At 42.3% G+C, this 22,826-nt stretch overlaps 1 protein-coding gene and 1 long non-coding RNA gene across 4 annotated transcripts in view; one reads left to right on the forward strand and one right to left on the reverse strand.

The window, feature by feature from the left end:
* The window catches only part of LOC117354112, a 48,145-nt gene that overhangs the window by 19,562 nt on the left and 5,757 nt on the right, over positions 1-22,826 (forward strand). For all 3 annotated transcript variants that reach the window (XR_004538117.1, XR_004538118.1, XR_004538119.1), the window contains one exon: positions 12,834-13,079. This is a non-coding gene — a long non-coding RNA (uncharacterized LOC117354112). The remainder of the gene's footprint in view (positions 1-12,833; positions 13,080-22,826) is intronic.
* Positions 1-22,826, reverse strand: part of SCIN (scinderin) — a 182,002-nt gene that overhangs the window by 4,580 nt on the left and 154,596 nt on the right. Inside the window, exons 12-15 of the mRNA XM_033931002.1 lie at positions 21,324-21,501; positions 15,825-15,946; positions 11,346-11,423; positions 4,047-4,107 (exon numbers count right to left, since the gene is read on the reverse strand). Coding sequence (XP_033786893.1) covers positions 4,047-4,107; positions 11,346-11,423; positions 15,825-15,946; positions 21,324-21,501 — 439 coding nt within the window. The remainder of the gene's footprint in view (positions 1-4,046; positions 4,108-11,345; positions 11,424-15,824; positions 15,947-21,323; positions 21,502-22,826) is intronic.

Below are 22,826 nucleotides of genomic sequence, written 5' to 3' on the forward strand. Positions count from 1 at the left end.
TACAGAATTTGCCCTTTACTGACAACCATTTTTGTAGGTGCTAAGAGTTTATGCAATAATTCTGAGCTAACCAGTTAGTGTGTAGTAATGTATCTGCGCTAGCTTTATTGGCATCCGTTCCCTGTTCCTTGACATGCCCCCTCCAAATATAATAGAAAAAAATTTAGTGCATGGATTACATCACACTCAAATGGCACTTCCTATAGAATATCTGAGTCTATTGCCATATAAGATAAGTCTTGCTGATTTGAGCAAACAAGCACATAAACTAAGAGTAAAAGTGATAGTTTTAACATGATTTGTTGGACAGCTTGATTGACGTAAATGAGCATAAATAGATATAAAACACAGACACCTATTGGTATTTAAAAACTGCCACGATATAAGGGAAGGGATGGTATAATGATTATTTCTCATGAACTGGACTTGAGGTAACGTATGTTATGGGAGGTCCTATGCACTGAAATCTGTTCATATTTTATGATATACCATCCTCCTAGTTTAGTTCTTGAGGGTTTATTAATGAGTGTTTTTGATAAAAAGTAAAAAAAGATAAAATATATGATCAATTAAAGAAGGTAAAGAAAATAGTTTGATGGCATATTTATGACACAGAGTGGTTGTTAGATATCCTTTAACCCAGTTTGCTATAACCTTTAATCTGTGGGTTGGATTTTGAACTAAAAAGATCCGCTCTCTCTACCATTGTCTGTCCTGAGTTATGCCATTTTAAGCTGTATTAGGTGCATGTTAGTGCCTAACACAGCTTAGTAAAAAGGGCTGCTTCGTGCATAAATGCAAGGGCATGAGCAAGGTATAAGCAGGATTTTTTTTAGGGGGGAGCTCCCAATTATGTTTGTAATTGACAGAATACTGTACATTGCATGCTAAAGTGCTCTATTTAGGCTTGCTATTGATATAGAGTAAATGGGTATGCATAATATAGACATATAGACGTTGGCTTATGGTATAATGAAATATGGGCAATTAAATGCCATTATTGATGTGGTTCTCAACACACTGCTTCTAGGTGCTTCACTTGTGATGCCCAGTTATAGAATTACCCACTAGGTTTTGTAGGTGCAAACAAACACGTTTACAATACTAGCATATAATAATAATAATAACAACAGTTTATATACCGCAATACCGTTAAGTTCTATGCGGTTTACAGAAGATTAGTGGGGTACAAGTTGAGTTGACGTGCAAGTTGAGTTAACTTAAGGGATGTGGGAACAATGGGGAGAAAGGGCAAGAGAGGGGAAGGAGGGAAGTGGGTCAGCTGTCTAGGTATTTCAGGAATAGGTGAGTTTTGAGGCGTTTCCTGAATACCTCATAAGTGGTGGGCAATAGGAGTTGCTCTAGGTCTTTACCCCATAGAGCAGCCTGATGTGAGAGAAGATGCTCATGGTGTTTTTTTTAGTTTGCATCCTCTAACCAGGGGAGAAACGAAGTGCGAGTGGGAGCTTCTCTTGTGTTTGTTGGCTGAGAAGGAGAATAGGTCAGTGATGTATTTAGGGGTTAGACCGTAGAAAACTTTAAAACAGAGGCAGGCGAACTTAAACTTTGCACGAGCTTCCATCGGCAGCCAGTGTAGCTGTTTGAAGTATGGCGTCACGTGATCGAACTTCTTTAGACCGAAGATTAGTCTGACCACAGTGTTTTGCATTAGTTGTAATCGTCGCATATTCTTTTGGGGGATTGCTAAGTAGGCGATGTTACAGTAGTCGAGTTGACTTAATACGAGGGATTGTACCAAGATTCTGAAGGCAGAGTTATCAAAGTATGCTTTAATGGATTTAAGTTTCCAGAGGGTGAAAAAACTCTTTTTGATTAGGGAGTCCACCTGATCTTTCATGGTGAGGCATTGGTCCAGAGTTACACCCAGTATTTTAATGGTGGGCTGTATGGGGTAGTTATGTTTGTTGATGTCTAGTGGGGTTTTGGTGTCAAGAGGGCGCGGTGAAGCAACAAAGAATTTTGTCTTCTCAGTATTGAGCTTGAGTTTGAAGTCTGTCATCCAATGTTCCATCAAGTTTATGGCTTCTGATGCTTTTGGAATTGTTTCCGAGATGGAGTTGGCAAATGGGATAATAATTGTGAAGTCATCAGTGTAACTGAATAATTTTATCCCCAGCTGGGTTAATTGAACGCTCAGTGAGGTCATGTAAATATTGAAAAGCAGAGGGGATAGTGGGGACCCTTGCGGAACGCCGGATGGGTTGCTCCAGGTGTTGGAGAGATCATTGTTGAAGCGAACCTGATAGGTTCGGGATGAAAGGAAACCATGAAACCAGTTTAGCACTTCGCTTCTGATGCCAATAGCGTCTAGACACTGTAGCAAATTTGCATGGTCTACAAGGTCAAAGGCAGAGCTCATGTCGAATTGCATGATCAGGGCACTGAGGCCTTTGCTTAAAAATAGGTGCAAGTAATCTAAGATGGCCACAATTACCGTTTCTGTGCTGAAAAGCGGTCTAAAGCCGGATTGAGTCTCATGAAGAAGTGAGAACTGGTCTAGATATTCCATTAATTGGGAGTGTACCAGCCCCTCCATGATCTTTACAAAGAGTGGTATGGAAGCAATTGGTCTGTAGTTGGAAACTAGGGCTGACGATTCTTTGCTATTTTTTAGGATAGGGGTTATTATTATGTGGCCTTTGTTGGTGAGGAATTTTCCATTTTTCAGGTTATGGGCTAAGTAGTGCAGTAGAGATAGTTTAAATTCAAGTGGTGCCGCTTTCATGATTTATGGGGGACATGAGTCCAGGAAGCAGTATGATTTGGAGTATTTGTTGTATAATTTGGTATAGTTATTCCAATCTATGTCTTGAAATGAATCCCAGAACATGTCTGCAGGGGTTTCATTTCCTTGTGTATTAGCTATATGGTGTTCATTAGGTTCTTCTGTTGGGCAATTGTTTCTTAGTTTTTAATTTTTGAGTCAAAGTGCAGGGCTAGGTCGTTTGCCGAGGGTAATTTAAAGTTGTGTGTGGGTAGAGTGTAGCAGGTGGTGTCAAATAGGTTAGTAACCAGATTGAACAGCTCTTTTGTATTAACTCCTCGTGAGCTGTTGCAGGATGAATTGATTTTGTTTGAGTAAAATGCTTTGCGTTTATCTTTTATTAGTTGTTTGTAGGTTTTTATATTGGCTCTCCAATTGTTACGGTCTAATAATTCTCCTGTTTTTTTCCATTTTCTTTCTAGACGTCTGGCTAACTGTTTCATTTTTAGGAGATCGATTTCGAACCATTTGTTATATTTATTTGCATTACTTTTACTGGTATGTTTAGGTGCAATGTTGTCTAAAATACAGGTGCTGGTAGTGGTCCAGTGATCCCAAAAATCAGCTACTTCCTTTACCTCTGCTTGTAGTTTATATTGCGCCCAGTAGTTATCTGGGTTGATGTGGCCTCTCGTGAGATGTTCTTTTTTTATTTTTGGTTGGGTAATTTGTTTTCATTGGAACCAGATTAGCTTGAAGTAGAAAGTGAAGTGATCGGACCAGATGTCGTGGCACCAGGTGCCTCCTGGTAATGAGATGGTGGGGTCTGGGAGTTCCTTTGTGGACATGGCTACTACGTCTAGATGGTGGCCTTTTTTGTGAGTTTGTGCGGAGGGAGGGAGGTTGTAGTTAAGTAGGGATAGGAAGTTTTTGAATTCTTTTGTGTCTGTGTTGTCCTCTTCATCGAGATGTATGTGCCATACTTACCTTGTATGGCATGCATTTGCTAAAGGACATACCGAGGAGCAGATTATGGATGGGGAGTGATGGGGTGCACATTTACACATACTATAAACCAGAGACATATGTTCAGTATTTAGATCTATGGCTGGTGTAAATGTCCATGCCTAAATTGTATTGTATTATATAAAGGAAAGTAGGAGCCTACATTCCTTTACAGACTAGGATCCTACCAGATGTTCTCCAGGAGTCTAATTGTAGGTGGTCTTTAATAGAACTGCCCTTCACACTTCGGTTTATGGAATCTTCCCATGTTGTTATGTCTTTATTCTTGTCCGGCAAGCAAAATATATTTTCTTACCTGATCTCAAAGATTCAGTTCGTTCAACTTCGTTAGCATCTTTACCAATCCAAATAAATATCTGTACCAGAAAAAAAAAAAAAAATAAAATAACAACAACACAGTCTGATGCCTTTATTAATTCTATTTTCAAGGGATCTTCTACTAAATTATTTTTTTTATTTTTTGCTAAGCTCGAAATATACAGTATTACTTAAATATAATGGCCCAGTGAATGAATGTGTCCAAGCTTTTTTTTTTTTTAAGCTGAGGTACAAGTTATTTGTTTGTTTTTTTAATTATAAACTATTAAATCTGTTTAGAGCATGGAAATTTATTGATAGCTCCTAAGTTTCAGAAATCTTCTGTATTCTTTGATATGTTTTGAAACCCCCTCCCCCCCAAAAAAAAACAAACCTATTAATCTTTCCATGTAATGAAAGGTGTCAATAGGCAAAGCAATCTGACCAGACAGGAGAGGCTTCTGCTAGGTTATGTACCAACTGGCTGACTCTGGATTTCACATTCAGTGACATGTAACTGGATAGTTGCACTCAGTATCTACTTTGATCACAGTAGCACTATCCGTTTACTGCAGGGACAGTCTAGGGTTGGCGTCTGGGCAGTCCCGGAAGTTATCTGGGAACCATCAATATTACTATGTAACACATTTTTTGTTCCTAAGCATTAAGTGTAAATTTCCTAATTGTTCATGCCTAAAGAGTATAGAAAAATGTCTGCTATTTCCCCCCAAAATTTTGCTATTCATCGCTTCATTCTTATAAAGGCATAAAAATCAACATATGAATCACAATTGATATGTATTTATATTGAAGTTATACAAAGACTAGTCTTTAAACCCGTTACATTAATGGGTGCTAGAATAGATGTGTCTGTCTGACTTTCTTTCTGTCTCTCTGTCTCCTTAACTGCTGTCTATCTGTTTTTCTTTCTTTCTCGCTCCTTGGCCGCTGTCTGTCTGTGTCTCTCCCTGGCCCCTTGTCTGTCTGTCTTTCTTTCTGTCTCTCTCTCCCTGGCCCCCTGACTATCTCTCTCTGCCCCCCCCCCAAGCAAACCAAGATTGCTGCCTGCCCCCAAGCACACCCCTCCCCCCAAAGCAGCCCCTTTTCCCTCTCACCCTCCACTTCTTTCTGTCTGTCTCTCTCCCTGGTCCCCTGCCTGCCTGTATTTCTCTGTCTCTTCCTGGCCCCCTTCTGTCTCCCCCCCCAGAGCAAAGCATGATTGCTGTCTGCCTCCTAGCACACCCCTTCCCCCCAAAGCAGTCCCCTTTCCCTCTCCCCCTCCACTTCCCTGAGCAGTAGCAGAATTTTTACCAACATGGTAATTTTTACCTTGTAGCACCCGCACAACACCCTCCTGCTGTTCCTCTAGGCACCAGCTAACAGGAGACAAACTGCCACTGCTGTTGAAATTGCTGCATGTGCCGCAAGCTGGCGCACATGCCTCAAGCCGCCGCACGTGCCACAAATAGAATACAGCCACGGAGGCACACATCACGGTGGCAGGGATCACGCCATTTCAACAGCGCATGAGTGGGTAAGGGTTTTATTAGATTAGATGACCACAGAAGATTTAGAAGTGAGTTGTTTTTTTGAAATTTACAATTATATTGTAAATCACTTTCATGAACCAGCCCCCAGATATAGTCTTCCCTCATGATCTCATTATATTATCCTTGGTAGTGGTGTTCAAAGTTCAGTATATCCCGGTTGAAACGCTCACCTTGCTCCTCTGAGTATGCTCCCATATTCTCCTTGAATGTCTCAAGATGAGCATCAAGGACATGGACTTTGAGAGACATCCTACAGGCCATTTTACTGTCATTCTTCACCAGATTCTCAACCAAGTTCACATAGTTTTCTGCCTTGTGCTTGCACAGGAAGTCCCGAATCACTGCAACAGAGCTATTCCAAGCCTCTTGCTCCTTCCTAGTTAGCTTCTTGGGAAATTCCTTGCACTCTAGGATCTTCTTTATCTGTGATCTGACGAAGACACCAGCTTTGACCTTTGCCTCAGGCAGAATAGGGAAGATAACTTGAAGGTACTTGAAGGCTGCTGACTCCTTATCTAGCAGAAGTCAAAAAAATCACTCAATAGGTGTACTAGTGCAATTAATACTTCAAGAACACACACTTAGAATTCAAAAATATGCTCAGAGACACGAAGGCAACAACATGGAGCCGCAGCCCCAAGAGAAAATTGCCTCACCACCCAATCATTGCATATCATAAATTCCAGTGGAAAACAAAATTCATTGCTACAAACTAGCATAGAAAAAGTTCTTATACTTTGAACAGTCACAAGCAATCACTTAGCTTGATCAAAGGTTCTGACGGGGCCCGTTTTGATCCTGCATCAGGGAACCAAATGGAGTACTCAACAAAGCTCTCAAAAAGTGGTGGTGTCTCAAAAATTCAAGTTTCATTCATATATAGGAGCCTCCTCCACTGATTTCTCCAATTTTGTTTTCCACTGGAATTTGCAATATGCAATGAGGCAATTTTCTCTTGGGGTTGCAGCTCCATGTTGTTGCCTTCATGTCTCTGAGCATATTTTTGAATTATAAGTGTGTGTTCTAGAAGTATTAATTTCACTATTATATCTATTGAGTGATTTTTTGACTTCTGTATGTTTCCCTTTAATCATATATATTTGGACTCCTTATCTAGAGCTCTGACAAATAGTTTTATTAGGCCCAATTTGATGTACAGTGGTGGCATTAGCACCTTCCAGGGGTCCAACGGTGGTTCCCATTTGACATTGTTTCTCCCCACAGAGAACTCAGTCCACTGTGGCCAGTTCTACCTTTGGTACTGCACCTTTGTGTCTCAGCTGTCCCAATGGCAGAGATAGTAGGGAAAGTTGGTAAATCTGCCTTGAAGAACCATTAGGAATGTAAAAGAGGTGCATTTCAAAATATATATATGTCCTAGTCATCAAAGCAAAGTTTGAGGGGAATGGTAGCCATTTTCTATACTTTTGTGGCATAGGCAATTGTTAAAGAATACTTACTACCCAGGAAAAAAATAAAATTCTGTTACATAGTATATTCAGTGTGAGTACTAGGATATCTATCTGGGCAAGTAGGACCACATACAGTAGACAACAGTTCTAATTTGCCCAAATATTCAGGTACTATCACAAATACCCGGATAATTTCCAGGATTCATGAATAAGAACCAGCACAGAATATCCGGACACAAATCAGCCCACAGCAGGGTCTCAAAGCCCCTCCTTGAAGGCCACAAAACCAGTTGGGTTTTCAGGATTTCCCCAATGAATATGCATGAGATCTATGTGCATGCACTGCTTTCAATGCATATTCATTGGGGGAATCCCGAAAACCCGACTGGATTGCGGCCCTCAACGAGGGACTTTGAGATCCCTGGCCCACAGCAATCAATATTTATAGTAACATTGATGAGCCAAATATGGCCCATAAAGAATTTATAATATTATGAATTACAGCTTCAGTGTTTTGTAATGCTAAATGCAGATTTGCTATCAGTGTGGATCAGTATCTGGGAGTAAAAACCTGGAATGACCTCCCAAAATAATCAGGAAGGAGACAAACTACACCTCATTCAGGAAAAACCTGAAGACTCACCTTTTTGACAACCAACTGTTTCAGCTTCTTTCATTTCTCCCTCCACCTAGGCCCCTCCCCTTGCATCTCCTCGCCCCCTCCTTCCTCTTCCTTTCCCTCTTATTCCTCTACTTCCTCTGATCTGATGCCTTGAGCTTGTATAGAGGTATGTGACTCACAGACAGAAGATTAGATTAGATTAGATAAAATGGATCAAGTACAGAGCAGACATTATTGATTGTCCCTTCCTTATACCAAAACCAACACCCCCCCCCCCCCCTGCAATCTAACCAGTCTGCAGTGAACAGTCAAGCGAGGAATGACAAAAGGAAAAAAAAAAACTGCAGAGATGATGCACAAAGCATCAGGCTACTTTATTAAAAATTTTAAAAAATAGTAATTTCAATAATGGTTCTTATATGTGAAGTACAGGATCTGACACGGGCTGTGTTTCAGAGAAACACTCCTTCCTCAGGGGTCCAGATGAAATAGAACTAAATTATGGAGAACCGTGGGTATTGAGAAGTCACTACAAGTTGGTGGACAGTGAATACTGCCGGATTATGTCCTGCTATGGCTGTACAGTGTGAAGCTTGTAGCATGGCCTAGGCCAAATATTGGAAAATGCCCACTTTAATTCCTTCCCATCTCCAGTATGGTGATCCCCTGGCTTTTGCCATAATGCGCTCGTTGATTCCATAATCCCCAAAACAGGCAATGATATCCCTCACATTCCCTCCTCTAGGAGATCCCAGACTATGATGCACTTTCTGTATATGCAGCTGTCCTCGCTCCACTGCATCTTCCATCCCCATTAGAGATCCACAGATTTCTCTCACCACCTCTGCACAATCTTGGAAGTTCTCCGTCTCCGGGATACTCTTGAACCGGATATTGCAACACCAAGATCTATTCTCAGGATCCTCCACTTGTGCTTGCAGTTCCTTTAGGAGGGAGTCATGAGAACTTACTGAAAATTTTTGCTTGGCTACTTCCACCACCATTTTAGCCACATGGTCATCTGAGGCCTCCACTTGGGTGCCCAACTCCCTCAACTCCGCCTTAATCTCCACCAAGCCAGTTTAACATCCTGGCACACCCCCACCATCTCCTTCTTTAGATCCTGAAATGAGGGGGAGCCACTGATATGGAGTTAAGAGCATCTTCCAACGCAGAGGAGTTGTTTGCCATCTGTTTTCCCCAATCAGCTATAGTAGGCACAGTCACCAGTTTCGTTTTCTTCCCAGTCTCCAATGTGAAGTGAAATTTCTCCAACTATTTTCGCGTGGTCATCATCTAGCATTGACCAGAAAATGAGTTTAATACTTTATTTAGCAGCCTTGGTGGAGCTCCCGAGTTATGTCGCCATCTCGGGCTGTGATGTCACTTCCTCATTTTTTTTTTTTTTTTTATTATTGCTGGGTTTAGCATGTGGAAAATTCTTCTTCTGGAACTAAGACAAATTACTTTACTTTTAGAAAGCAATTAAAATATTTTATTTATTTTGTCAAGCCTAGATGGACTAGATAGACCATTGGTCTGACCCAGTAAGGCTATTCACATGTTCTTACATTCTTATGTCAGCTGCTGACAAACACAGAATACAACTGAATCAGACCAAGGTTCATTATGTTCAGCATCCTATCTCCAACAATGGCAGAGCAGGTCACAAGCGCTCAATAGATCCATAAAAAAGTAGATCTATTTTCCACAGCTCTCCCAGATCTACCTAACTAACCATTTATTATGGACTTGTTCTCCAGGAAATTGTCCAAACTTCTTTTGACTTCTGCTCTGTTCATCTTGACCATGTCTTCTGTAGAGGCCAACTGAATTTTGTTTTGGCCTTGGTGCAAAAATTGGCACATAATTCGTGTTCTCCCTTGTATGGGTTTTGGCCAAAATTACCATTGCATTTTCAGTTGAAACTGAAACTTAATGCTAGCTCTCCTTGCTCTCCCTCCACCTCACCAATGACAATCCCTTTCCCTCCCTCCCCACATACAGAACAAGCCCCATTCCCTCACTCCTCCTGTTGCTCCTCCCTCTTAGGCCTACCATCCATACCTGGTGGTCTAATGGCTAGGTGATGCAGAAGTGAGGCTCTGTCACTCCCCACTGCCAAAATGGCTGCTGTGATCTCTAGTGGTAGTCTTGTGAGACTGCTGCAAGAGGTTGTGACAGCCATTTTGAGATTGGAGCCCTGGTGAAAGAGTGTGGCACAGTGGTTAAAGCTTCAGCTACTGTTTTTGCTAAAATAAATAAAACTTTTTGAACTTAAAAAAAACAACGCTACAGCTTCAGCACTCTGAGGTTGTTGGTTTAAATCACGCTGCTCCTTGTGACCATGGGCAAGTCACTTAATCCTCCCAATGCCCCAGGTACATTAGCTAGATTGTGAGCCCACCAGGATAGACAGGGAAAAATGTGTACCTGAATAAATTCATGTAAACCGTTCTGAGCTCCACTGGCAGAATTGTGTAGAAAACTGATAAATAAAATGGCTGTGGAAAGGGGATCACTCCTGCTCTGACTACCAACCACCAGGATTGGGGGAGGGAAGGGAGGATGGAGTGGCAGCTTGTTCTCTGCAGGGGCAAGTGGGCTGACCCCTAACTGCCATTTTCTGTTTTGGCTTTGACTGCAGTTTTGGTCCCCTCTATTTTTCTGGCACTAGATTCAAGAGATTAATTATGTCCTGCATGAAAATATAATAATATTGATAATTATAAAAACTTTCTATGATTTGCTTTCAGTCTGATGATCATTAGTTTTTGCTTGAAAGGTTGAACCATCATTCCCTTGTGTCCCATTAAAGATTCTGTAAACTTATCATATTTCATCTCATTTGCCTTTTCTCCAAGCTGAAGAACCCTAATCTGTTTCTGTGAATTCTTTTGAATATTGATTCAGTTTTATCCTTCATATTCCAGAGCTATGATTTAAAGGTTAGCCCAAAGTAAAAAAAGAAACATTAAAGCACGTCTCAAGGTTAGAAAGATGAAAATGCTCCAAGGAACAGAACATACAAAATTCCTAGTTGATTGTCTCAAATTTTTAGAAGAGTTGAAATTCAAGACCTCTAGCACATCTAATTCCATGACAGCAAAATAAATAAAATAGTCATAACAGGTCCAATAAGATAGAGGATTAATTAGCAGTAACTTTGAAAGGCTTGGGAGTGACATTTATTACTGTAATGGTAACACAAAACTAACATTCAATATCAGCAACACAGTCAATTTGTCATACGGAAGGTCTGTGAGCAAGTGCTTATGAAGAAACTTACAATCATAAGTGGAGAAAAAAGCCTCAAGTGTACTTACAGCAGCAATTTACATAAAGCAAACCATAGCTGCTCTCTTCTTATCATAGGCAACACAACTCCACTAGGTTGCTTCTTCAAAATATCACTATGCAAAGCAGCACCCCTCCATGCGTGCATGCCAGTCACTTATCTGTATTTTGTTGAAAACACTGCGGAGAGATTACTCATGATTAAATGGGCCCGCCTTCCTTGGAATGGCTCTCAAACAACTTTCATCACGCTCACAAAATCTCAGAATTCTCCAATGTGCCAATCTTTCTTCATAAGCACTTGCTCACAGACCTTCCCTGTGACAAATTGACTGTGTTATTGATACTTAATATTTGTGAGAACTTTTGTTTTTGTTAAACACAAAACTAACCCATTTGGAGATGACAATTCTTACCTGGTCCCAAGCATCTAACAACATGACATCATCTTCTGCTAAGTCATCCTGAGTAAATTCTCCTGGCACCTCTTCAATCTAATATGGCGTGAAAGAAAACTTATTGTGACAACTAGTTTGGCATCCTCATCCTAACAACACTAAGGGCCTCTTCTATCAAACTCCGCTAGCAGTTTTTAGCACAGAGAGCTTCGCTGAATGGCCCGCGCTGCTTCCGATGCTCATAGGAACTCTATGAGCGTCGGGAGCAGCACAGGCCATGCAGCATGGCTCTCTGCGCTAAAAACTGCTAGTGCAATTTGTTAGAAGAGGCCCTAAGTGGAGAAAAAGCAATTAGATACCCAAAAATGAATGGGAGCAGCCAAATGATTCAAGGGATCATGCAGCTCTTCATCTGCAGCCCATTGCTTCAAAACAGGCTCAAATTCCTTGGCACTTAAAAGCTGGCTTTTGTAAATGAAGTTGCTGCTTTCAATTCAGTTCTGGTGGACTATTTTCTATGTTACTAAAGACACCAACATTATTTTTTACTATGCAGCAGCATTGCTGATAGCCGTAGCCCAGAGATCAGACATTGTACAGGCCTAAAGGCAGAATTACCCTGTCTCCACTAGAGATGGTTACTCCAGAGCAGTGACAGTAGCTCATTAGCAGGGCAGTGTAGGAAAATCTTGCACTCTTTCAATTTAGCTCACACCTTTCAGTAGTATCAGGGTAAGTTATATTCAGGTTACACTAAGCATTTTCATTGCCCCGGAGGGCTTATAATCTGTATCAGGGGTCTCCAAAGTACAGCCCGTGGGCCACATCTAGCCTGCGGAAGAATTGTGCGGAAATGCGCCAATTGGACTAATTTTCCAATGAGAATCCGCAAAAAAAAATTATTGAACTTCAGGCAAATGAACATATTAAAGGTAAATACAAAGAAGGAAACTTGATGATTTTATCAATTTTTGAATTCTGAGCAGTTTCCAAATTTGAAGAAATTTGCTTGTAAATTTATTTCCATTTTTGGGACGTTTCTTTGCAAACAAACTTTTTCCCGAATGAATTTTATCAAGTCAAAATACAGGGCAAATTTATCTGATGAATATTTGAAGACGCTACTTGTAATTAGCGTTTCAAAATTTGAATCTCAGGGCTCCTTTTACTAAGGTGCTCTAGGGATTTAACACGTGGAATAGTGCGCGCTACATTGCCGTGCGTACTAGACCTTAATGCCAGCATTGAGCTGGCGTTAGTTCTAGAAGCGTAAAAGGAGCCCTCAGTTTAATAAGATTTTAAAAACACAAAAACAGTTCCATCATTCACATTAATGGTTTTAATATAATTTGTGATTAAAATATGGGAATTTGCTGTTAGTGTTCATCATCATTAATATACGATAATTTAATCTCACATACTCTGTAATCAGTTTATAAAATTTTCTGCTTTCAATAAAACTCATATATCTAGAGTTACCGTATCTTTTTTTTTTTTTTTCTACAGCCCGCTGAAGTAACCAATGTGACCATCGTGGCGAAATGTTTGGAGCCCCCTGATCTAAGTATACAGCTGAAGCAATAGAGGGTTAAGTGACTTTGTAAAATCATGAAGAGTGACAGTGGGATTTGAAACTGGTTTCTCCTGAGGGTAAGAGCCAGAAGGCCTTGAGCATACAGAGATGCTGAAGGCCCCGCAGCAACCCAGCATGGAACATCAGCGGCAGGCACTTTCAGCACCGGTGCACGGATGGTAAGCATAGTGCCGGTCAGTGGGGGAGGAGATGGACAGCAGCACTGATCTCGGTCATGAAGGGAGGGAGCAGCGCCGGTGGCCTCGGAGAAGAGCAGATTTGCAGTGGAAGCGAGCAGTGCCTGTGGCCTTGGGGGGAGGTGGGGGGGGGTCAAAGTGGAGGACAGCAGTGGGAGTTGGACCACAGGAAGATAGAAGAAGGGATATGGGTTGGGTCGGGGTGGGGGTGGGGGAGGAGAGAAGTATTAAGTCAGTGAAACGAATCATCCGAGTTTCCATTACTTCCTATGGGGAAACTTGCTTTGATATACGAGCGCTTTGGATTATGAGCCTGCTTCTAGAATGAATTATGCTCACAAACCAAGGTACCACTGTAGTGCTTAGCAAGATGTGCACATAAATCCAAATTGTTGTCAATTAAAAACCAATAATTGGTTGTTGGCACAAAATTATTGGCACTAATTTGTTCATTGCTCAATTAAATTGCACATGCAAATTGAGCCCACGCCTAAATTTACACACACAGTTTTGAGTACAATTTATAGAATTTAATTTGGACAGACATACAGGACATATAGGGGTTGGAGTTTCTTTCAGAGAGAATGATGGTTTAGACATTGGTAATTTTACATAAGTGGGAGCAAGAAGTTGAAAGCAACCTCAAAAAAGGGCTTTTAGCTTGGATTTGAATATCACTAGAAATGGTGCCTGACGTAATGACAGTCTGTTCCATGCCTTTGGTGCAGAAAGCCATGAAACATAACATAACATAAAGCTCACTTTTATACCACAGTACCGTTAAGGATCTAGTAAACAAATATGTTTTTAAATGTCATCTGAACTGATGGTGTTAGAGGACATAATTAAATTATTCAAATCCTTGTTCCAAGACAGAAAGGACAGAGTTGGCAGTGGAGGAGAAGAGTACGAATAGGAGAGACTTGCCCGATGAATGGAGTTAATAGGGTCGGGGGGCAGGGGGGGAGGAGCATAGGAAGAGATAAATGTGGAGATATTAAGGGGCTGCAGAGCGAGTGCACTTCTAGATCAATAAGAGTTGGTTGAACTGTATTCAAACCCCAATGGATGGGGAGTCAATGAAGTGACTTGAGGAGAAGTGTGCAGTTTCCTCTTCAGTGATTTTAGGAAAGAAGAAAAGGTAGCAGGGGTTGAAGGGAGATTGGCAGAATGGACAGCTGGAAGGGGGGAGGGAAGGTTACTTGGTTGAGAACTTAAGGTGAATCTTGTGTACCTTGTCGTAGAATAACTATGTCATCGCCTGGAGGGGGTGGGGGAACTGAAGGAGAGCGTGGAGGTGAGGGCACTATCAGTAGACAGTTGAGTGTGGGAAAGAGACGACGAGGGTTAGAGATAAGAGAGTTAATTGAGTGTAGTATTCTTTTTACCAAGTGAGAGGGCAGACAGGTAGGATGTCAGCAGGAATTTGAAGTGTAAGAAGTCAATATGTGTGCAGGATTTAAGTCAAAGAAGTTCAGCAGATCGGGCACAGGAACGCAGGTAGCAGATGTTAGAAGTCAGCCAGGGCATGAAATGGGAGAAGCCAGGATATCTAGACCAGAGGAGATAACGGTACTATAGAAGACATCTTCATTGACAGACTTGTATGACATAATAGTTGAAGGGAGGGGTGAGACAGTGGTGGAGAGGGTGTCAGGATCAATAGCCTGAAGGTTCTTAAAAGAATAGTTAGTGATTGGCCGGGTCAGGGGGTGGGGGTTGTGATGTTAACAGATGATAGGTCAGAGAGGGGAAAAGTTGAGGGACAGTATTTTGTGGTAGAGCAGTGGAGGAAAATACAAGGTCAAGGCAGTGCCATTCTAATGCATAAGGATGGTGGAGCACATGTGGAGATTGCATGAGGTTGTTAGAGTGAGAAACCTGGAAGTGTAGGAGTCAAGAGGGGTCATCAGCATGGATGTTGAAACAACCAAGAATGAGGGAAGGAGATGAGGGTTTGAGAAAGAAAAGCCAGGAGTCAAAGTCAGAGAGGAAGGAAGGAAGGCTATCTATGCAGATCACCAGGTGGATGGTGTTATAAGATAAAAAAAACAAAAAAGGGGATCTAAAAAAGATCTGCAGAAAAAATCAGCCAGGAGCAAACAAAACAAAACTGCAGACTTTGTACAAGATACTGACAATTTTTAATATGACAAGAACACAATATATAAAACCCTTTTACCATTAAAGGGACCCGACCACAGTCCGTGTTTCGGACAAACCTTCGTCAGGGGTCCTAATAAATACAGATACAATATAAAAGTTATTGAAAATACTATGAGGATGTGTATATGTGACAAAACAGGTGTTCTTGTCATATTAAAATTTGCCTGCATCTTGTACACAGTTTTGTTATAAGATAAAAGCCAAGTGCACAACTAAAAGAGTGCCTGCCATTTCCTGTATTAGAGTGTAAGTTAAACACAGTCATAATATTTTAATACCATAAATTGAAAAAATAAAAAAGCATTTTGCTCTTGACACTTTAGCTAAACAAGGTTTAAATATTTTTTTTATTCTGTGAGACTAGGGCATTACTTTGCATGCTGCCTGTGACCCTGAGCAATTCATTTAATCCTCCATAGCCCCAGGTATGAGTATGTTAGATAGACTATGAGCATGCCAGGACAGACAGGGAAAAATGCTCAAGTATCTGAATGTATACTTCTTAGATAACTTCAATTGATAGGTGATATATAAATAATAATAATAATGCTGCATACTTACAATAAATCTGCCAGTCTTATTGGAACAGCCATATAGACGAGGTGGATGGTCTTCTGTCTGGGTTTCTAGCAGGGCTGAGGTCTGGTACTCTTTTTTACCACCAAGAGGCTTCCAGAATTCCTCTGTAAAATATAAGAAAGCTTGTTTGGTACATTTCATTCTGAGCTCTATGCAATTTATCTACATGACTGGTTTATCTATTTCTCCAATGTTTTGCTCTGTTCATGTCTGTTATACTTATACTCCCTTAGTCATATTGGATTGGATTTACTACTCCAGAATTTTTCTGTTTGTCATTTTGTATGTATATCAAAACACACATTTCAGATTTTGGTGGAACCCTGATGCAGGCAGACATACCAAAACATGGTCCGTGTCGTGCCCTTTTGAGTACAATGTATGTGTCGGTGTTCCCCATCCTCCAGTGAGTCTGGTTGTATGTTCATGTGGTTTGATTGGTTCTTCCTTTCCTACCTTTTGATTTTAGCCTGTGAACTGCTCAGTTCTGTCAGTTAGTTGTAGCGGTATAGCAAATTGTAAATGAATAATACTGGGTTTTACTAAAGAGCGGTAGAGGTTTCTGCAATAGGCCAGTGAGATAAATACTCCGATGCTCATAGAATTCCTATGAACATCTGAGCATTTACCTCACCAACCTGCGGTAAAACCTGTACTGCTATTTAGTAAAAGGAGCCCCAAATAAATAAATGTTTCACTTCTAATAAATATGGTCCCCTTTTATCAAGCCAAATTAGGGATTTTTATTGTCGGCTGCTGCGGTTCACCACTGGACCACCAGGGATTCGAAAGGTATGCGGGGGATGGGGGAAGGAGGTAAAACTTCTTAGTGTCAGCCAGGACAGGAGACAGGAGGGATCCCTTCTGTTCTGGCCCACTGCTGGCACACCAGGACTTATAGCAGGCCTGGTGGAGGCCTGTAAAGCATTGGGAGGGAGTGGGGGGACAGGATACAGAACCTAGCAGGGCAGGGAAGGAGAGGGGGCTGGGTATAGAGAAAGGAAAGGAGTGATTTAGGGTGATGGATGCAGAGCTTAGTAGGGCAGGGAAGGAGGGGGAACAGGATGCAGAGCCTGGCAGGGCAGGGAGAGAGGGTGCAGAGCCTGGCAGGGGAGGGGAGGGATGGGGGGCTGGATGCAGAGCCTGGCAGGGTTTATATTCAACCTTCTTTTCCTCCTTTTTTGGAGGGGAAAAGGTTACCTTGGTTTATATTTGGATCGGTTTATATTTGAGTACTGTATATACGGTAAGTTATCTTCTTTTCCATGTCTCTTTCCTGCTCATTCCCTCCTTCCTCCTTGCCTTCCTATGATTATCTTATCTGGCTTGTGTTTTACTCTGTCATCATAACCATGTTTATCTCCTTCCTTTACGTTCCATATTTCACTATCTACCATCTATCCCCCTCATCTTTTCCTGGATTTAACTTCCCTTCATCATCTTCTCTGCTATTCTCATCTTGCATTCTTCTCTTCATGTTCCTTATTTTCCTCACAAACTGCTGTCAGATCTTGTTCAGTTACTTCTCTCATAGATGATGTGTATTTAATGGCAGCCAAGTAGAGCTTTCCAGGGTGAATACCAAATAAAGTGCCTAAGGGCACTCATTTATATGCTGATAATTTCCCACATATACAATATAATAAAAATTAATAACTAAACAATTTTATTTTGGTACCACTTACTTTGGTACATTTTTGCAGAGAAGTTTTATATATACCGTATTTGCCGGCGTATAAGACGACTGGGCGTATAAGACGACCCCCCAACTTTTAGTTAAAATATAGAGTTTTGTTATATACTCGCCGTATAAGACTACCCCTTCTTCCGCACACCTTCTCTACCACCCCGGGTGCAGCACAGCCGGCCAGGTCCCCTTACTTTTGTGGCACTTCCCCGACCGACCGACAACAGCCCCGGTCCGACAAACCTCCCTGCCCTTAACCGCGAATCTAAATTACCTTCTTACAGCTGCTGTAAGAAGGTAATTTAGATTCGCGGCTACAGGGCAGGGAGGATTGTCGGACCCGGGCTGTTATCGGTCGGTCGGGGAAGTGCCACAAAAGTAAGGGAACCTGGCCGGCTGTGCTGCAACCGGGGCGGGGCGGCCGCCCCTCTCTCTTGGTAGCCACTCGAACCGCGAGGCTACTCTCCTTCTCCTTATCTGCCCTGCCTGCAGCACAGAGCCGAACGGAAGTCTTCCCGACGTCAGCGCTGACGTCGGAGGGAGGGCTTTGTTTAAGCTTTGTTTAAGCCCTCCCTCCCCTCCGACGTCAGCGCTGACGTCGGGAAGACTTCCGTTCGGATCTGTGCTGCAAGCAGAGAAGGTAGGGAGAAGAAGAGCCGCGTACATCCAGAAGACTGAGCATCCAGCCCCGCAGGAGCCCCGCGACCCTCGGAGGCGTCCCCATGGGATCCCCGCGACCCTAGGGGGCGTCCCCACGGGATCCCCGCGACCCTAGGGGCGTCCCCGTGCAGCTCTCTAATGCAAAGTAAGGGCATGTAAACAGTACCCGGCGTATAAGACGACCCCCGACTTTGGGGAGGATTTTAAGGTACTGAAAAGTCGTCTTATACGCCGGCAAATACGGTATATATATGAGCATATGGGAACAGGATTGGAAAGCTCTATGTTAGTACATCTGGTTTCAATACCTTGATAATATCTTTTCTAGTAGATAGGGATCCTATACCAAATAATAGGGCTTTGTCCTCCCACCCCCCATTTTTTTAAATCCTATTTTTGGTTGTTTTTGGTCAGCCCTGAAGTGTTTTAAAGCCATTTTTAGCACCAAAATGCTACTGCAGCGGTCATCTTAAGGCATGATATAGGGGTATTAGGATCTGAGAACCATCTCTACCAATTTTGAGGCAAAATCAGGTGTTTTAATGAAAGATTAGGTTCTTACCTGGATAATCTTCTTTCTCTTAATCTACTACAGATTCCGTACATGTGGTGACCAATCCATTCCTGCGAATCGAACTTGCAGAAATAAGAACACTTACAGCTTTGAGTACTTCCCATATGAAGACAGAGCCCAGTGTACCCTCTATTTAAGTCCCAAAGCAATCAGTCTCTACTGGAACAGAAGACAAATAAACAATTCTGTTCTACTCTATAACTCAGAAAACAAGAATTAGGGCAATTCAATATAACAATCAGAAAAGAACCATAAAGAAACAACCTGCTGTGTGCAACGGACTAGAACGTTAAGGGAGCCAGAGGTTGAGGAAAACATTCATACCAGATTTCTTGGCATTTAGACATTTGGCTGACAGGAGATTAACTACAGGCCTGGAATATTGAAATATCCGAGGCAGAAAGGCAGGCGATATAGGATAGACAAAGAGTGGGCTGTACAGAATCCATAGTAGATTAACAGAAAGAAGATTATCCAGGTAAGAACCCTTTCATTCTGTTACATCTACTCTGATTTCCGTACCTGTGGTGACATACCAAAGAAGTGGCTGACAGCTAGGGTGGGACAGAAGAGACTGCCTGCAAGACTGAGGACCCAAAAGCGATGTCCTCCCGAGCCGCCACACCCACTCTGTAAAATTTGGAGAGAGGAATTTGGAGGAACTGTCCAAGATTCCACCCAGGAAGAAGCAACATGCCTTGTTGAGTGTGTCTTGTCAGAGACTGGTGGCTGCTTCCCCCAGGCAATGTACGCTGAAGAGATGGCCTTGCAAATCCATCTAGTAGTAGAGGCCTTAGACACTGGCTTGCCAAGCCAGGAGTGGCTGATAAGCATGAAAAGATGGTCAGAAAGACGCAAATCATTTGTCCTTTCCAAGTACTGGAGCAAAACCCTATGGATGTCCAGTTTCTTAAAATTTCTATCCTATTTGGCAGACCCTGTGGATTGAAAAGTAGGCAGATGAACCTCCTGGTTTACGTGTAAATACAACACCACTCTTGGAAGAAAGGAGGGCACAGCACGCCTTCATCAGTGATTCCTAGAAAAGGCTCCCTGCAGGAAATAGCCTGTAGCTCTAAGATTTGCTGTGCCAAAACCAGAACCAGTTTTAACTGTGAGGTTCAAAAGGGAGGCATCCTTGAATGGCTTATACAGAGCTTTAGTGAGGCCCTTCAGAACAACATTAGGGTTCCAGGTCAGAAAGGGATACCACTGAAAGGGATACCAGAAAGGGAAGCTTCCTCTGAAGAATCTGGTCACATCAGGATGAGCCGTCAGCGAAGACTTGCATTTTTCTGGCAGGAAGCAAGAAAGATCGGTCACCTGCACCTTAAGGGAAGCCATAGCCAGGCGTTTTAACATGTTTGCCTGAAGGAAAACCAGGATGACTGGAATGGGAGCCTGAAGAAGCTCCATCCAGTCCTTAACATACCATAGCTGAAAAGCCCACAAGGCCTTTGCATAGGTCACCAGAGCAGAGGACTTCTTGGCCCAAAGCAGCATGGCAATAACCACTTCAGAATAGCCCTTGCGAACTAGTGCTGAGCATTCAAGAGCCATGCCATAAGACCAAAACGCTGTGGATTCTCCATGGGGACTGGCCCCAAACTGAGAAGACCATAGTGAAGAGGCAGTCTGACCTTTATCCGGCTGAATATGTACTAGGTCCACATACCAAGGCTGGCGAGGCCAATCTGGAGCCACCAGGATCAAAAGGCCTGGTTGATTTGCAATCCAGCAGATGACCCAGCCCACCATAGGCCAAGAAGGGAAGACATATACAAGGCTGACACATGGCCAGGGCTGGACCAACACATCCAACCCTGAGCTTGCTGGTTCTGCTCTTCGACTGAAGTAGTATTTGGCCTTCATGTTTTTGGCTGAAGCCATCAAATCCATCACTGGTCTGCCCCAGCACTGCACAATAAGATCAAAGCCCTGTATGAAAGCAACCATTCCCTCAGGTCCAGGAACTGTTGACTGAGAAAGTCGGTCTGAACATATTCCACTCCGGCCATGTGGGCAGCGGAAAGAGCCTGAAGATGTACTTTCACCAACCAGAAGAGCATCTGAGCTTCCAGACATAAGGGGGTGCTCCTTGTGCCCCTCTGCCTATACACATACGACAGTGCTGTGGTAAGAAAAAGAAAAAACTAAGCAGAGCAGATCAGAGACACCTCTGTACAGTTCGCTTGCAGAAGAAAAACTGAAGGGTGCACCAGGCTCTGCCTCAATATGGGAGGTGATCAAAGCTATAAGTATTCTCACTTCTGCAAGCCAAGTTTATGGGAAGGAATTGATCACCACACATACAGAATCTAGAGTAGATGTAATAGAAAGATGTTTTAGAAAAAAAAAAATCAGGAAAACCAAGATGGCTGCCATGGCAGTGTTTTGGCGCCCAAAAAAAGCTTTAAAATTCTTCAAGACTGACCAAAAACAACCAAAAATAGGATAGTTCAGCATACCATGCTTATTGCATTGGAAATTGTTTTATGTAAGTTCTCTGTGTGCCTTATAAAATAATACAATTAATTGAAATACGGAATTCAGAACAAACCTGGTTCCTGACCTTCTGCGATGGTGGTAGTTTTACATCTCAGAACATGTGCCAGATACTGAGCTCCTTTTACCTCCTCATGACTTGCTCCTCTCCCTACCCAGGTAAAGCCGGAGTTATTTTTCAATTTAAGAAGAAAGACATCATTGGAATTTAATGACCCGGCATCTACATCAACCTAAAAGCCAACCAAGAGTGCATTAGAATGATGAGTGTAAATTTAGAGAAATGTTTCTGGAAATATCTGACAAACATACACATACATTATTTTGTAATTTGTTCATGGATACAATAAAGAGAACATATTAGCGCATGTTATCTACCATGGAGCTCACAGGAATAAAAAGGCCCCCATGGTGGAGAACATGAGCTAATTGTTGGTAAAAGACCTTCCTTCTCCCAGACCCCGTTACTAATAACATAGTAAGGACAGTCATCCGATTAACTCATGATTAAATTGCTGATGTTTGGCATTTCTGGGGCATAGACCATTGAAAGTCTCCTGGCACTGTCCTTAGGTTCCAGCTACTGGAGTGCTGTCAAAGCCCACTCTAGCCTATCCAAACTATCTTATCATTTGTGAGACGGCACTGTCCTCGTGTTCCAAATGACTGGAATTTCTATTGAAGCTTTCTCTAGCCCATCCTAAACCAAATTTCCATATACATGACACAAACCATGCAAGTCTGCCCTGTACCAGCCTTAGTTCTTCACAGCAGGAGTCACCATCTAAGCTCTATATAACACATAGCAAATACACATGCAACCATAAAAGTTAATAAAATAACATAACTTAACAGTAGCCCACATTGATAACTTCTCCTTTTATGTGGGTTTAATTGTCTATTTTGTTAAGAGTGAAAATAAGAACATAAGATTTGCCGCTGCTGGATCAGACCAGTGGTCCATCGTGCCCAGCAGTCCGCTCACGTGGCAGCTCCTAGGTCAAAGACCAGTGCCCTATTTGAGTGTAGCCTTACCTGCGTATGTTCTGTTCCAGCAGGAACTTTTATTCAACCATTTCTTGAATCCCTGAAGGGTGCTTTCCTCTATAACAGCCACTAGAAGAGCATTCCAGATTTCTACCACTCTCTGGGTGAAGAAGAACTTCCTTACGTTTGTACAGAATCTATTCCCTTTTAACTTTAGCGAATACTCTCTGGTTCTCTTCACCTCGGAGAGGGTAAACAAACTCTCTTTCTTTACTAAGTCTATTCCCTTCAATATCTTGAATGTTTCGATCATGTCCCCTCTGTCTCATCTTTTCAAGGGAGAAGAGGCCCAGTTTTTCTAATCTCTCACTGTACGGCAACTCTTCCAGCCCCATAACCATTTTAGTCGCTCTTCTCTGGACCCTTTCAAGTAGTACTATGTCCTTCTTCATGTACGGCGACCAGTGTTGGAAGCAGTATTCCAGATGAGGGCGTACCATGACCCGGTACAACGGAATGATAACCTTTTCAGATCTGTTTGTGATCCCCTTCGTAATCATTCCTAGCATTC

The sequence above is a fragment of the Geotrypetes seraphini genome, chromosome 2, assembly GCF_902459505.1.
Source record: "Geotrypetes seraphini chromosome 2, aGeoSer1.1, whole genome shotgun sequence".
Taxonomy (NCBI): domain Eukaryota; kingdom Metazoa; phylum Chordata; class Amphibia; order Gymnophiona; family Dermophiidae; genus Geotrypetes; species Geotrypetes seraphini.